At 37.5% G+C, this 16582-nt stretch overlaps 1 protein-coding gene across 1 annotated transcript; it reads left to right on the forward strand.

Moving 5' to 3' along the window:
• Window positions 1–1444: 1444 nt before the first annotated feature.
• Window positions 1445–15602, forward strand: LOC121246489 (clathrin heavy chain 1). The gene is made up of 30 exons (XM_041144667.1): window positions 1445–1795; window positions 2868–3072; window positions 3518–3606; window positions 3754–3832; window positions 3958–4085; window positions 4655–4753; window positions 4880–4988; window positions 6003–6082; window positions 6162–6389; window positions 6476–6541; window positions 7237–7353; window positions 7917–8114; window positions 8262–8378; window positions 8516–8575; window positions 8849–8935; window positions 9095–9178; window positions 9274–9408; window positions 9515–9577; window positions 9658–9762; window positions 9841–9953; window positions 10059–10311; window positions 10928–11064; window positions 11142–11420; window positions 11502–12504; window positions 12745–13230; window positions 13325–13495; window positions 13576–13761; window positions 14207–14329; window positions 14739–14849; window positions 15097–15602. Exons 1-30 carry the CDS (start codon window positions 1751–1753, stop codon window positions 15256–15258), a joined length of 5118 nt encoding a protein of 1705 aa, XP_041000601.1. The 5' UTR covers window positions 1445–1750; the 3' UTR covers window positions 15259–15602.
• The last annotated feature ends 980 nt before the right edge of the window (window positions 15603–16582 follow it).

The following is a 16582-nucleotide window of genomic DNA, read 5'->3' on the forward strand; positions in this document are numbered from 1 at the left end:
GTTTGGAGAGTACAGAGGTCTCTTGCTGTATCAAGCGGAATTGGAGATCGACACCTAATTAATTAACAATGGATATATAACAGCAGAACCAGAGACCAAAGTCATAAGGATCAACGGCCCTAACTTCGAGTTCCTAATTCTATAGCCTAATGGGCTTTGGGACTAGGTAGTACTTTTCAACACGTATCGTTTGAACGCCATGCATAAAATCAAAGATGTTTTGTTAGTAACGAAAGTAGAAAAAGTAAAGTAAAATAGAATCAATCACATACGAAGATTTATATGATTCGATAATATTATACATGCGACGATGGCTCAAATCTTATTGAAAATTCACAAAAAAGTAAGTTAGATCATCAAATCGAGCGACACACAACAGATCAACGAGGCTCGATCCACACAAAATTTCAACACGTTACGCTTGATAGATTTGGTAAGTGATATATTTTCCTTCTTTGTTTTCTTCTCTTCTTTCAGTTAATGATCAAGAGGCAATATTAGATCATGTGGTTCGGTCTCTGTGCATGATGATAATCGGTGATGGCCTGGAGGCTCCACGGATGACACAAGTGTCATGATGATAATCCAATTGAACGGCCATCTTGTTTCGTGATTTAACTTTGGGAGGGAATTTCAAATTGAGATAATCGGTGACATGTAGTTAGTTGTCCTGCGAATGAATTTTTGGAAGAAAGTTGAAAGCAGCGCAAGCAAGAAATTAAGCAAAAATATCTTCTGAACAAGCCAAGTGCTAAGAGGATTGACCCATTAAAAGAGTTATACAACTTATTAATAAGCTCTTACCTTTCTCCCTTTTAAAACGTTACTACATAGATTTTGAACGCACAACCTCACAATCCATTCCATTCGTATAAAGAATGGAAGAAGAGAGTACTCTAATTTATACTATTTTACTCATTGGCATGTGTAACCAGATTCACGTGATGTTCTCGTGACAGGCATACGGAAATTTTGTAATGTACAGAAAATGCAAGAGATATGTCGCAGCGAGTAGTATATTTTATATGCAATAGTTTTCACATTTCGGAGCTTCTCAATATTTTATGCTGTTCTTACCGCCTAACACAACAATGACATATATAAATGTATAAAAAAAAAAAAAAAAAAAAAAAAAAAAAAAAAAAAAAAAAAAAAAAACAATGACATATATAAATGCAGGCAACCGTTTTTTGCGCCACCATCGGTCCAAACCAAAAGAAGAAATGTCGTCCCATAAAAAGAAGGCAACAATTCTGTCCGGGTCGGGCAAGCAGTCCAAAGAGTCAAAGACTCGAAATTAAATATACGTTAGAGTGGGTCGATTGTATTTGTATTCACTATTCCGGACTCGGAATCGACCCGGCATCTATAAAACCAAGGCAAGGCAGGCAAATGCCCCTCGTCTCTTGGCTAAAGCCCATCTTAACAAGTCTTTTTCTTTCTGACGAAGATTTTTTTTTTCTTTTTTGAAAATTTACCATTGCATCTCTCATATGCTTTCCTAGTGTGACAGACTTGTCTATGCGATCTCTGCTCCTCATTGCACCGTATCAGTCACCTTCCCCTTCCACTCATTAATCCGTAATTCGCATCTTGTATTTCTCCGTCTCGCTGTAGATCTCTCCCTCTCCTTCCATCGGAGGGTTACAGGGTTTGGTCGCTGCTTCAGATCTTGCAGCGATTCGAATCCCCTGTGAGCTTCGATCTGCCTCTCCATCGTTGATCTGATTACATCCACAGCTGAACCACCATGGCGGCCGCCAACGCTCCGATCACCATGAAAGAGGCCTTAACTGTCAGTTCCCTCGCACCCTTTTCCTCTATTTTTTACTATAATCCGAATGACTGCTCTTTGCGCTTTATGAATAGTTTGAAACGATAGCCGTCTTTTGAGCTGGAAAGGAATTGCTGGCATAATTACGTTGGTTTAGTTATTATTGTTTTGTTCAATTTCGATTCCATGCCAAATTCTGTGCTGTGACTTCAGCGATTTGCTAATCTCACAGTGCTTGTAATGCTTAGTCTGCATCATATTTTCGATGGATTTGAAATTTCTGGTTTCTACTCAGATCTGTAAAATACTCCCTTCACTTTTTTAAAGTTGCTTCATAATTTGTCTCATAGAATATAATTTCACTATCTATTTTCAGACTCCATTTTTTTGTGACTAGTAAGATAAGTTCGGTATTATCAAGCACACATGGAATATGCATCAGACTTGCAGAATTAGATGAAGTAAAGAGGTGACGAAAATCCAGGAAGCTATAACTGGAATAACATAAGTGAGCTTCCATCCGACAGTAAGGGAATTGAAAAAGAAGCCCTTGAGGTCTCTCTAATTCCTTGTGCTGTCTTCAAAGCTTCTGTCATTTTCCTCTCCGTGTACACGACAGATCAAGATCAGTCTCAATAGGGCCTTACTGTGACGATTAACAAACGGTCCTTTCCGGAGAATTAATAAATGTACTATCCATCAACACACCATCCACTTGGCCCTAAAAGATTAAAAACAACATGTCATAAAGTGCTAGCAACATCACAATGGAGTTAAAGATGATCCACAGATTCCTAATTTGTCTTGCACTTTAACTCCATTCTATCACCATAACACGTCTCTTCCTTAAGTTCTCAACAGTAAAAGATATGATGTGATCTGCTTTGTATATATGTGCTCATTACCTTGGAATTAACCTGTAACCCCAGTTACCGAGCATGGACTTGTGTGATTTGACATGATTGCAGTTACTGAGATCTGTGTGATGTGATCTGATTAGTATACATTATAAGCACGTGTATGATCTGACCTGATTTGATAAGCCATAAACACAAATGGAATTATAGACTTGTATGATCTGATGTGATTGCAGTTACCCAGCATTGGGATTAATCCGCAATTCATTACGTTTACTCATGTTACTATGGAGTCCGATAAGTATATATGCGTGCGGGAAACAGCGCCACAGAATAGCGTTGTTATTGTTGATATGAATATGCCGATGCAGCCTTTGAGGAGGCCAATTACTGCTGACTCAGCACTTATGAATCCAAATTCCAGAATCCTTGCTTTGAAAGGTAGGATGTGGTTATCACTTAATTATTTGTTGCTTCTCATGTCATGCAATCTTAAAACATTGGGATTTTTTGTCGTTTGTTGTCACATACTCCTTAGTGTGCGATTAGTTTAACCTCAAGCGTGAAGCTCATGGATGTATTTTGGCCTAAATGTTTTGATCCAATTTGTTTGTGTATGCAACTAGTTGAACCAGTTTTTATGCCCGGTTACTTGTTTGTCTATCTGTCCTCAACTTCTCTAGTATATTAGGATACTAGGTTAAGAAAGAATTTAACTTTTGGCTTGCTAATTGAGGCACTCCCCAATGCTGCTGCGTTTTATATTTTTTCCTAATAAAATTCAATAAATACACACACACACACACACACACACATATTTAAGGTTCATGCATGCTTCTATTATTCTCTGCACTCACATTGTTTTATCTCCGACATTCCTGTGTAGCCCAACTCCAAGGAACCAATCAGGATCATTTGCAAATATTTAACATTGAGATGAAAGCAAAAATGAAATCTTTTCAGATGCCTGAGCAGGTGAGAACTTTAATTTGGTAGCTTCTCTATTATAGCTTATGAGATATTTTTATGCTTTGTTTTGTCTTTTTTTTTTGCGGGTTTGATTTTAATACTATGAGATTGAGATCATACCTAAATCAAGTCCCCCTGCTTCTTCCTGTCTAGATCGTGTTTTGGAAGTGGATTACAGTGAAGATGCTGGGCCTGGTGACACAGACCTCAGTGTATCATTGGTCCATTGAAGGTAAAATCCATTTATTTAACACATTTCAGTATACTTATTAGAGAACCTATTTCAGTGTTATGCTGCCATAATCTCGGGTTCTAATTGTTCACTGTTATATGGTCCTCACTGCATATCTGATGTAGGTGATTCTGAGCCAGTAAAGATGTTTGATCGAACAGCTAATATGGCAAACAACCAGATAATAAACTATCGATGTGACTCTTCTGAAAAGTGGTTGGTTTTGATTGGAATTGCTCCTGGTTCTCCCGAGGTACGTTTCTGTCTTTCTGTTCATGTCTATTCAAAGTTCCTCAACTCGTATCAATGAGATCTAGCTAAGATGTTCCTCGAACGTGATGTGGGTTGAGATTGCGGGCTTAAAATTCACTAAATGAATGTCGAATTTACCGATAAAAAATACCCAAGTGATGGGGTTGTGCCCATACCAGTCTTAATAAAATTTCGATATATTTACTTATTAAAAAAACTTGCCAATAAAAAGCGTTGGTTACACCAATGCTCTTTTGGATGAAGGGTCTGATTCTACCACATCGAAGGGAGTATAGAGAGCTGATATTTCCAAGTAAAAAAAAAAAAAAAATGCTTTACGGAGAAAGTGAGAATATGTGTGGTCGAACTACATTTAATTGTACCCAATGAGCTCTAAGCTAACTGCATCAATCTAGCTGAGTTGACCTGAAAGATATCATATATTTGCTTGGATGCTTTCCAATCCCCGATTTAAACTGCCTGCCTGAATTTTTATTTTATTTCTTGTGTTAATTTGTACAACTGCCTTGGTATTCTGGTTTTGATTTCCTCATCTGATTTTGATTATAGCGGCCACAATTGGTTAAAGGAAATATGCAGCTTTTCTCCGTTGATCAGCAGCGCAGTCAAGCTCTTGAAGCACATGCTGCCTCATTTGCCCAATTTAAGGTGTGAGGGTTTCCCTTTCCTAATGCTATTCAAAATTACATGTTTTTTCAAAGGTAACAAAATTCCTTAAATGAGTGCAAAACATACACAGTTTTATGGATGTCGGTAAACTTTATGTTTTTACAGGTCCCAGGAAACGAGAATCCTTCTATTCTTATTTCCTTTGCCACAAAGACCCTCAATGCTGGACAGATTACATCAAAGTTGCATGTTATTGAGCTTGGTGCCCAGCCAGGTGAACTTGCTATTTCTTTCTAATTACCTTTTGGTTGTTTGCTCTTCCTTTCGTTTTTAGTGACGTAGTTAGAATTGTCCAGTAATGCCTTCATTTTCTCTGTCTATTCAATGTTCTGGTTTCCTTAAAATGACTTGTGATATGTTCTTCGTGTGCTGTTTACATGGAGTGGTGAAGAGCTATGTTTAGAAAGGAACATTGATATAACCGAATGTATACATGGGTTGGAATAGGTTTTAACTTCCACATTCCAAATTCCATATACGTACCTACAGATTTCCCTATTCCAGAGAAATTCTTGTTCTTTATATATGTATGTATGTAAATTCAGTTATGGATTTGGTTTTCTGTCCTGCAAGCTGGAAATAGGTATCTTGGTCGTAAAACTCATTATAAATTGCATAAAACCTGATGGATTGGGTCTCCACACGTTGCCTAGGCCCTACACTAAAAGATCAATGGTAAAAAAAAAAAAAAAAAAAAAAAAAAAAAAAAAAAAAAAAAAAAAAAAAAAAAAAAAAAAAAAAATTGCCCAGACAACTTATAAAAAAAGAAATAAAAAAGGTCAGAGCAGGTGTGGCTATGTGTTGCGAATTGCTGAAATCTTAGTGGAGATGAGAAAAATTATGGAAAATATAAATGAATACTGGTTTCACATGGTTGTACTTTCAAAGCTATTGTTTAGAAATTTTGTATAAGTTGGACTTGGAGTAAGTAGTAAGTTTTTGCTATGTTTTAGGCTTGTCAAGATGCGTACTTGAATTTATGGCTATAGGAAGTAAGAGCTTGAGATTCATAGACATTTCTTGGTATCAAGTGGGAATCCTGGAGGCAGACTATTAATTTACCAAATCTATAGGGAACCCTGGAGGCAGAGTATTAGTTTACAGATGTTATGGTTATCATTGATATGTATTCACATTTTCTACTTCTTCAACTTTCTTGCATCCTGCCAACCAATGTTTTTTTCCTTGCATCCTTAATAACTATATGAATTTGCATTTTTGATGGTAGGGAAGCCTTCTTTTACAAAGAAACAAGCAGATCTTTTCTTCCCCCCAGATTTTGCCGACGACTTTCCAGTTGCAATGCAGGTATCAAAGTCTCTACTTTTTGGTACTTGTTTCAGTAAACTGCTGCAAAATTGATAGTCATGAATTTTGTAATTCACAGATATCCCACAAATACAGTTTGATCTATGTGATCACCAAGCTTGGGCTATTATTTGTTTATGACTTGGAGACCGCTACTGCTGTTTATAGAAATAGAATCAGTCCAGATCCAATATTTTTGACAGCAGAAGCTTCATCAGTGGGAGGCTTTTATGCAATCAATAGGCGTGGACAGGTGTTATTGGCTACTGTAAATGATCAAACAATTGTACCATTTGTTAGTGGCCAGGTATACTCACAAGCATGCATTTTTGTTGGTTTTATTATGGAAAAATAATTATTTTGTTTACAAATGGGGTCTATTTACATTTACAGTTGAACAATTTGGAGCTTGCTGTCAATCTTGCCAAAAGAGGGAATCTTCCTGGAGCTGAGCAGCTTGTAAGCTGATTCTTTTTCCACCTTATAGTACCCATTCTGCTAGTTTGAAAATTTTCAGCAGATAAAAATTAAAATCAATCAGTTGTTATTTAATGCAGTTATGCAACCATGTTGCAGTTTGTGATTTGGTAATGCTTTGAAAGATTGGTATTTTTAATGATCAAGACACTCTTTATACATGTTTCTCCTAAAAAGACTCCTTCACTGCAATGTATTGAACAGTTTTTAAGTACTTTTGTAGATTTTCTAAGCATACCAGTGCTGCCTAGCTTTTAATAAGAGTAGAGGTAGATGTGATTTATTAATGATGTTTACTGTTGACCCTCTTTTTGTTACGATTAACAAGTGTAGTATGATTACATCCCAAGAATAAAAAAGATGATGTTTTGGGCAGTGGGTGCTGAGTTTAGTGAACCCCTGTTCTCGGGAATATAGTATGTCCCTGTCTCATATTCACTGTGGATTTGGGAATATAGACGTGTATTATTGCCATTGCGTTTTAGAACCTTGGGTCTCGCAATGATAGAATAAATGATGTTTGTGTTGCATATATTGAATGGTAATATGTTTTTTAATTACATGTTTTTTTTCTTTAACTGCTTGTATGCGAATATATGCTTAGAGTTCGAATTATTTATTGCTCTGTGCCTTCTTATAATACTGAAAATCCGGGGATGCTTGGTTTTGGGTCTCAGGTTGTCCAACGTTTCCAAGAACTATTTGCCCAAACGAAGTACAAAGAAGCTGCAGAACTTGCGGCCGAGTCCCCACAAGGAATCCTCCGAACACCGGACACAGTTGCCAAATTCCAGGTTTTACATTTTGATTCTCCAATCGAACACATCTTACCTTTAAATTTTTTTTTCAATCAAACACATTTCGTTGGCTGCTAATATTTCATAGCTTCAATGTTCTTCATCCATGTCAAGTTTTCTCCGTTTGAATTCTGGCCATTCAGGATCTCTGTAAGCACTGGTTGTATTGGCCTTATCTCCTCATTGTCTCTGTTGCCCAGTTTGACATTCATTGTGTATCTGGATCTTTCTTTTGCTGGAATTGAAAGTTGCTGCTTAAGATTGATCCTGTTTAAAAAAAAAAATAAGGATTGCTCCTCTTACTTGAGGGCGCTTAGTTATGCATTTTTTGGTAGTTACTGAATAAGACATACTGTAGGAGCAAACATGCTATTTTGCGTGTTACTTGTTTGCAAATATGTGAAGGAGCAGGTAAAAACAAATTCCCCTAATCAGCTGTAGTTACATTAAATGTACCATTTGAATTGAGCTTGGGTGAAATCTTGGTATCTGCCAAGAGTTTCGTGTTCATGTTTCCTTCCTGCCTTGGCATATAAAGTTGGTATCTTGCTCTGTTGCAGAGTGTTCCTGTCCAAGCTGGGCAAACGCCACCTCTGTTGCAGTATTTCGGGACACTTTTGACAAAGGGAAAGCTCAATGCTTTTGAGTCATTGGAATTATCACGCCTTGTTGTGAACCAAAACAAAAAGAATCTTTTGGAGAATTGGTTGGCAGAGGATAAGCTGGAATGCAGTGAGGAACTAGGGGATCTCGTGAAGGTTTGATGCGCAATTTGAGATTCAAATAGATGAAAGACACTTCTGAAATGAATTTATCGAGTTACTGGTTTACTTTATCCCAATGCTGCTGTATTTGATATTATTTATTTATTTTTGTTGTGTTCATACTATTCTGTTCCAATGTAGACTGTGGATAATGATCTCGCATTGAAAATATACATTAAAGCCAGAGCAACTCCAAAAGTCGTTGCTGCTTTTGCTGAACGGAGGGAGTTTGATAAAATTTTGATATATTCAAAACAGGTGAAGATATTCTTTTTCTTTTAATCATTGTTGCTATTGTGATTGATTGCATTACTGTTATTATTATATTATTTATCATTTATTTTTGTATACTTATTTCATGGTCTGATCATGTCATTGTTTCTTTATTGCTTTAGGTTGGGTACAGTCCAGATTATCTATTCCTTCTACAGACAATCCTTCGTTCAGATCCTCAGGTATTGGACTATATCTCTCTGTGTTTGTATGTTTTGTTGTTTTAGTACTTTAAGGTTGAAACTTGAGCAAATAAGAAATCCCGTTGGAGCCTAAACTTTTCCTTTCATATGTTTTCCATTTACCTTTTTCTGAGTAACTGTGTTGTGGTATAAAAGTATTATTTTTTGGATGAGGAGAAAATCTTGAAACCATATTTAATCAACTTAATATTTACCCATCACGGACCTTTTCTTTCTGGAACTATGGAGCTAATACTTACTTTTGGAATGTAGGGAGCTGTTAATTTTGCGCTAATGATGTCTCAAATGGAGGGAGGTTGTCCAGTTGATTACAATACCATTACAGATCTATTTCTTCAGGTTTGTTGTCTCTAATGGTGCTTGAGTAGATATATTGATTTGATAATAAGGATGTGTGATATTCTATTGTTATTGCTTTAATGTTGTTTTTAATCACTGACAGGCTTCATATGTGTAAATTAATTTTCATTTTTGCTTTCAATTCTGTGGTTTTAACAGAGGAACCTGATCCGTGAGGCAACGGCTTTCCTATTAGATGTTTTGAAGCCAAATCTTCCTGAACATAGTTTCCTTCAAACAAAGGTTCTCTTGATTCGCACCATTGTTTTTAAAGCTATCTGACTTCGGTTTGGATAACTGCTGCTGTTTTCAGCACTGTAACACTATCTTTTATATAGGTCCTGGAAATCAATCTGGTAACTTTTCCAAATGTTGCTGACGCCATATTAGCTAATGGAATGTTCAGCCATTATGACCGTCCTCGAATTGCCCAACTTTGTGAAAAAGCTGGTCTTTATGTTCGAGCTCTGCAAGTAATCTCCTCTTGCAGTTCTTCTTGTTCATTAATTTCTCTCTTTTTTTTTTCTGTACATTAATTACTCACATTATTCCATGTTAAACATTTCACGCGTGATGCAGCATTACACAGAATTGCCAGATATTAAGCGTGTCATTGTGAACACACATGCAATTGAGCCACAGGTTCCTGTACTCCAATGCTTTTATCTTTAGGATATGATGGAGTTTTTTAAACTTCCTACTAACCATGCGGTTCTTTACAGTCACTTGTGGAGTTTTTTGGCACTCTGTCACGTGAATGGGCTTTGGAGTGTATGAAGGACCTTTTGTTGGTCAATCTAAGAGGAAATCTTCAGATAATTGTGCAGGTAAACATCACTGTCTTGTGTTATGTGAAAATCTGAATTATTACTTTAAATGAAGCTTATCTTTACACACCTGTGCAGGTTGCTAAGGAATATTGTGAACAGTTGGGTGTGGATGCATGCATAAAGCTTTTTGAACAATTTAAGTCATATGAAGGATTGTACTTTTTCCTTGGCTCATATTTCAGTTCCAGGTGACCTACTTAATTGACAAAAATTCCTTTTTGCTTGGTCGCTTATGGACTGATGGTACATCCATTTTTTATTTATTTTCTGATTTGCTTCAATGTATGGAACAGTGAGGACCCTGACATTCACTTTAAGTACATTGAGGCAGCTGCTAAAACTGGACAAATCAAAGAGGTTGAGCGTGTGACCAGAGAGTCGAATTTCTATGACCCTGAGAAAACAAAGAACTTTTTAATGGAAGCAAAGCTTCCAGATGCGCGGCCCCTAATTAATGTTTGTGACCGTTTTGGATTTGTTCCAGATCTCACACATTATCTGTACTCCAACAACATGCTTCGTTACATCGAAGGTTATGTTCAGAAGGTATGAGGTTTTTTAATTGTTATTTTTTTTATAAGTAAAATAACATTTTATTGATGGTAGTAAATAGGCATAAGTACACAGGAGGTATACAAACAACATACACCTAATTACATGGTAAGGAGCTAGAAAGTGATACAAGAAAATCATGGAAGCAAACGCCATTAAGTACACAAGAGGATGTCCAAAGAAATAAAGTATGGGAGAAGAAACTTCTTAGCTCATCTAGAGAACACTCCTTTAAAACTTTGACCATTCCTATCTATTCATAAACACCACATGATACATAGAGGAATCATCCTCCATACATCCTCAATATATGAATTGGCCCTTCATATTTTCCAACATGCAAACAAATCAACAACCTTATTGGGCCTTGCCCAATCAATTCATGTTCTATTAAAGATCTCCACCCATGACATTCTTGCCACCTCACAGTGAAGTAAGAGATGATCCACCAACTTCTCATTCTTCTTACACATATAACGCCACATCCATTAGACTCCCCATTTTCTCAAATTGTTATTTTTACCTCTTTGAACATTTGCAAATGTCTTTTTCTGTTATACGAAATTTACTCATTTCTTGTACTTGCGACATTCTGTGTTCCTTTGGATAGGTGAACCCAGGGAATGCTCCTTTAGTAGTGGGGCAGCTGCTAGATGATGAGTGTCCTGAAGATTTTATCAAAGGCTTGATTCTTTCTGTCCGTTCTTTGCTTCCGGTGGAGCCCCTTGTGGAGGAATGTGAGAAGAGGTGAAGTCCCAACTCTATTTTCATCCCTTTGTGTTCCATTAATTTTGTTCTCATATAGATATATATTTTTATATTAGGAATCGACTTCGTTTGCTCACTCAGTTCCTAGAGCATCTTGTGAGCGAGGGAAGCCAAGATGTTCATGTTCACAATGCTCTGGGGAAAATTATCATTGATAGCAACAACAATCCGGAGCACTTCCTTACCACCAACCCCTATTATGATTCCCGTGTTGTGGGTAAATATTGTGAGAAACGTGATCCTACCCTGGCTGTTGTGGCATATCGGCGAGGACAATGTGATGAAGAGCTTATCAACGTCACAAATAAAAATTCTTTGTTCAAACTGCAAGCAAGGTTTGTGTGTTTTTATGTTTTTTTTGTCTTACTAGGTGCAGTTGGTGCTTGAAGGCTTATTGACTCATACTTTGGTTGCAGATATGTGGTTGAAAGGATGGATGCTGATCTTTGGGAGAAAGTTCTTAACCCCGAAAATGTCTATAGAAGACAGCTCATTGACCAAGTTGTATCTACTGCTTTGCCCGAAAGCAAGAGCCCTGAACAAGTTTCTGCAGCTGTTAAGGCTTTCATGACAGCCGATCTGCCTCATGAATTAATTGAGCTCCTTGAAAAGATTGTGCTTCAGAACTCCGCATTCAGTGGGAACTTTAATCTGCAAAACCTGCTCATTTTGACAGCCATCAAAGCAGATCCATCTAGAGTTATGGATTACATTAATAGACTGGATAACTTTGATGGACCTGCAGTTGGGGAAGTGGCTGTGGAAGCCCAGCTGTACGAGGAAGCATTTGCAATTTTCAAGAAGTTTAATTTGAATGTTCAGGCTGTCAATGTCTTATTGGATAATATCCAAAACATTGAACGGGCAGTCGAGTTTGCATTCCGCGTAGAAGAAGATGCTGTTTGGAGCCAGGTAGCCAAGGCTCAACTCAGGGAGGGCCTGGTGAGCGATGCCATTGAGTCTTTCATTCGAGCAGATGATATGACTCAATTCTTGGACGTAATTCGTGCTGCTGAGGATGCAAATGTTTACCATGACTTGGTGAGATACCTTCTGATGGTTAGGCAGAAGGCGAAAGAGCCCAAGGTGGACAGTGAGCTCATCTATGCATATGCAAAGATCGATAGGCTGAGTGAAATTGAGGAATTCATTCTCATGCCTAACGTAGCTAATCTCCAAAATGTCGGTGATCGCTTATATGATGAAGCCCTGTATGAGGCTGCCAAAATTATATTTGCTTTTATATCTAACTGGGCCAAGTTGGCTAGCACTCTTGTGAAACTTAGACAGTTCCAAGGTGCCGTTGATGCGGCAAGGAAAGCTAACAGCTCAAAAACATGGAAGGAAGTTTGCTTTGCTTGTGTCGATGCAGAGGAATTCCGCTTAGCTCAAATATGTGGTCTCAACATTATTATACAGGTGATTGTTGCATTCTATATACTTCCTATGAAATTTGAAGGTCTAATTTTAATGAGCTTCAGTTGTAAGTCTGAAATTTGGGCCCTTGCAGGGTACAAGGATAACATTTGCTTTAGTGCTGGGCAAGATGCTATATACACCCACACATTTATATATTAAGCAAATCAGCATGTTATATATTGATAACGTACATATTTTTTCAACTCTCAACTCTATTTGCTGCGTGATGAATCTTAATAGGTGGATGACTTGGAAGAGGTCAGCGAGTATTACCAGAATAGGGGATGCTTTAATGAGCTAATCTCCCTTATGGAGAGCGGTTTAGGTTTAGAACGAGCACATATGGGCATCTTCACTGAGTTGGGAGTTCTGTATGCTAGATACCGTCCTGAGAAGCTTATGGAGCATATTAAGTTGTTCTCAACCCGTCTCAATATTCCAAAGCTTATACGAGCCTGTGATGAACAACAGCATTGGCAGGAACTTACCTATCTGTATATCCAATATGATGAGTTTGATAACGCTGCAACCACTATAATGAATCATTCCCCAGAGGCATGGGATCACATGCAGTTCAAGGATGTTGCAGTTAAAGTTGCTAATGTGGAGCTATACTATAAGGCTGTGCACTTCTACTTGCAAGAACATCCAGACCTTATTAATGATCTTCTCAATGTGCTTGCACTTCGTGTGGACCATACACGCGTTGTTGACATTATGCGAAAGGTATTACTTGAGGTTTATGCTCTTGTTGGAATCTAAGTTATGACTCTCTTTGCTTGGCTCTAACTCTTGAGTTCTTTTTTTCATGTTATATCAGGCGGGTCACCTGCATCTTGTGAAGCCATACATGATTGCAGTTCAGAGTAACAATGTGGCTGCCGTGAATGAGGCTTTGAACGGGATATATGTTGAGGAGGAAGACTACGAGAGATTGCGTGAATCAATTGATTTGCACGATAACTTTGATCAAATTGGCCTTGCGCAGAAGGTGAGATGCAATGATTTTGCCTTGATGTTCTCTGTTAACTAGTCCAATTTCACTGGTCTCATTGTTATGTGTTTGAGCAGATTGAGAAACACGAGCTTCTTGAAATGAGACGTGTTGCTGCATATATATACAAGAAGGCAGGCAGGTGGAAGCAGTCCATTGCATTGTCAAAGAAAGACAACCTTTACAAAGATGCCATGGAGACAGCCTCACAATCTGGTGACCGTGAACTTGCGGAAGAGTTGCTTGTTTACTTCATTGAAAAGGTACTTAGCTTGGTCTAAAACATGTTTTCTCTTTTCCTGTTTGCGATTTAGATGGTTTTTTTGGTTGGGTACACAACCTTTACAAAGATGGCATGGAGACAGCCAATTTCATGAGAACATTCTCACCCATAGTCGGGTCTGTTTGCAATGTTAGTTGTTGGGTTGGGATGTCTGTTACAGCTCCTGCACAGGTAGTCCTGGAGGATATATTTATGTTTCCATGTGAAGGATGCCAAACAATGCTTTTACTTGTAAAAAAGAAAAAAGATGTCAAACAATCAACTTCCCTGATTTGGAAAATGGCTCTCTCTCTCTCTCTCTCTCTCTAAATTTCAGCTTTTACTTGTAGCATTTAGGCATGTTATTTTTTACTGTTATTGAGTGAGGGTGTAGATAATCTATGTTTTTTTATGATTTTATTTTTTATATCGATGCGCTTGTGCAGGGAAAGAAGGAATGCTTTGCTTCATGCCTGTTTGTTTGTTACGATTTGATCCGACCAGACATTGCTCTTGAACTTGCCTGGATGAACAATATGATCGACTTTGCTTTCCCCTATCTGTTGCAGGTGATTTACAATATCATATATACTCCCTATTCCATTCTCTTTTACCGGTGTAAGTTTAGGTTTAGGTGCATAGGGTGTCATGCCAAATTTTAGTTTGAGCTCGTGCTTGGCATATGGATCTTTGATTTGATTTTAATCATTTTTATGGTGCCAGCTACCTTGCTTGTGAGATTTTTAGTGTTAAATGGCGTACATAATTGTTTTCAATATTTAGGTAGAAAGAGGGTCAAGGTTTGGGAAGAGGTCGCTAAGGAAGTGGGAAAAAAGTTTGGAAAGTTATTGTGCTTGCAAGATGCCCTTTTCTGTTTGATGTTTAGTTTTTTGGGGGGTGGGGTTGGTTGTAGAAACATGGCCCTCCTATTTGGAAATTTTTTTACAAATAATCGCACTTTTTTCTTTTGTTTTGTAGTTCATTCGAGAATACACAGGCAAAGTTGATGAACTTGTTAAGGACAAAATTGAGGCTCAAAATGAGGTCAAGGCTAAAGAGAGGGAAGAGAAGGATGTAATTGCGCAGCAGGTAATCATTTCAAGACTGCTAGTCTGTTGATTTTTAAAAATTATGGTTGTCGTCTAGGGCTTTCTGAGAGTATTTTTATCCCCACTGCCTGTGTGGACTTCTTACATTTTCTGGGTCTATATATCTTAGTCATATATTTTTCCAATCAAAATTTTAACCACCGTGTTGTTAGTTTTCCATTCATTTAGTTTTCTGTTCTTTTCTTTGTGATTTATGAATAATTTAAGCATTGATTAATTTGATGCAGAACATGTATGCTCAGTTGCTGCCTCTAGCTTTGCCTGCACCTCCAATGCCAGGTATGGGAAGTGCACCAGGAATGGGAGGTTTTGTTCCACCACCACATATGGGTGGAATGGGGATGCCTCCTATGCCACCCTTTGGCATGCCACCAATGAGCAGCTTCTGATATGCGGGCAATCTAGACCATCGGGGCGAGGACAATCTAGCGACATGCTTGTGCTATTCTGTGGAGTTTTGGTAACTCATTTTTTTTCTCCGTTTCAGTGGAGGTGTAGTTGAAATAATATATTTTTTCCAGTGTATAAGGTTTGTGGATATTTGTGTAATATTCTTTTGGTAGCAGAGGCATTTTCTGTATTTTACTGCATAGTCTGCTGTCTTTCATTGGGATCATCGCAAGTTTGGTTGCGATGAAGGCGATATGATATCTGAAGCATGGATTTGGGGAATTGGTATCTGAAATGGAATTGAAATGATGACACACTCTTGTGTGGGAAGTTGAATTAAGAATCGAAACAGCTAAATGCAAGCACTCGATGATGCTGTGTGTCTACCCCACTGACCTTATCGACGACACTCGTAAAGCCTTTACGTTCCTCATGGCTCGGTACATTTCTGATATATACATGACTTGAAACTTCACAACTTAGGGTCTACGAATTTCGTAAGTTCATAATTTATTAGGATAATATTGAATTTGGTAACGATTTAAAAAAAAAAAAAAAAAAAAAAAACTTGTTTGCATGTTCAACGACGGTTAAATATATATATCGATTGATGATGTATTATCTGCTAATTGTTAATACCCCGCTAATCACTTTTCATTCTTTCATTAATAATTATGCAGTTTCTTCGCCAATTTGGCTTATCTCATTATTTGGTAGATGGGTTGCCGTCTAAAGTTCTCTCTCCAAGAACTTGTCCCAACATATTATATAGATCGATAACTCCAGTTTCATATTTTGAGTTACCAACCAGTTGCCGCGCAAGCTAGAAATTAAGCATTAAGCAGCATCTTGTTAACACGCCAGTGCTAGAATTGCCCCCATTAAAAGAGTTATACATTCTTTTAGCTTGTATGTTGGTTGTTGGTCCTCCATTTGGCATTGGAACTGAACTTACTTTGTATGAGCTGGTTGTCGTATATCCAACCTTCTGGCCATGGACCGATAATGTTTAATCCATTGGAGCCAAAAATTAGTTGCAAGATTAAGTCTTGTTCACATATAATGTGTATAATATCATCTCCATCAACATTGTACAAAGTATTACAATAATCTCTAATCAAATTGAAAAGGTTCCAATAACTATATTGCTATTGTAATAGTATGAAAGAAGAGTCATATACTTGATGTCATCTGATTCACATGTTCTCGTGACATGCATACGTAAATTTTGTAATGTTAGATTTTATTACTTAAATAAAATATATTTGGGTATTTTAAGTAAATATACTTATTTCCTTATATATATATATATATATATATATG

Source organism: Juglans microcarpa x Juglans regia, chromosome 1S, assembly GCF_004785595.1.
Source record: "Juglans microcarpa x Juglans regia isolate MS1-56 chromosome 1S, Jm3101_v1.0, whole genome shotgun sequence".
Classification (NCBI taxonomy): Eukaryota; Viridiplantae; Streptophyta; class Magnoliopsida; order Fagales; family Juglandaceae; genus Juglans; species Juglans microcarpa x Juglans regia.

Excerpts from the sequence above, each read along its gene's own strand:
- LOC121246489 (XM_041144667.1), top strand. The coding sequence starts at position 1,751 with ATGGCGGCCGCCAACGCTCCGATCACCATGAAAGAGGCCTTAACT. Across the intron at positions 4,989-6,002 it reads TGAGCTTGGTGCCCAGCCAG|GGAAGCCTTCTTTTACAAAG; the intron begins GTGAACTTGCTA and ends TTTTGATGGTAG. Across the intron at positions 13,496-13,575 it reads AAATTGGCCTTGCGCAGAAG|ATTGAGAAACACGAGCTTCT; the intron begins GTGAGATGCAAT and ends GTGTTTGAGCAG.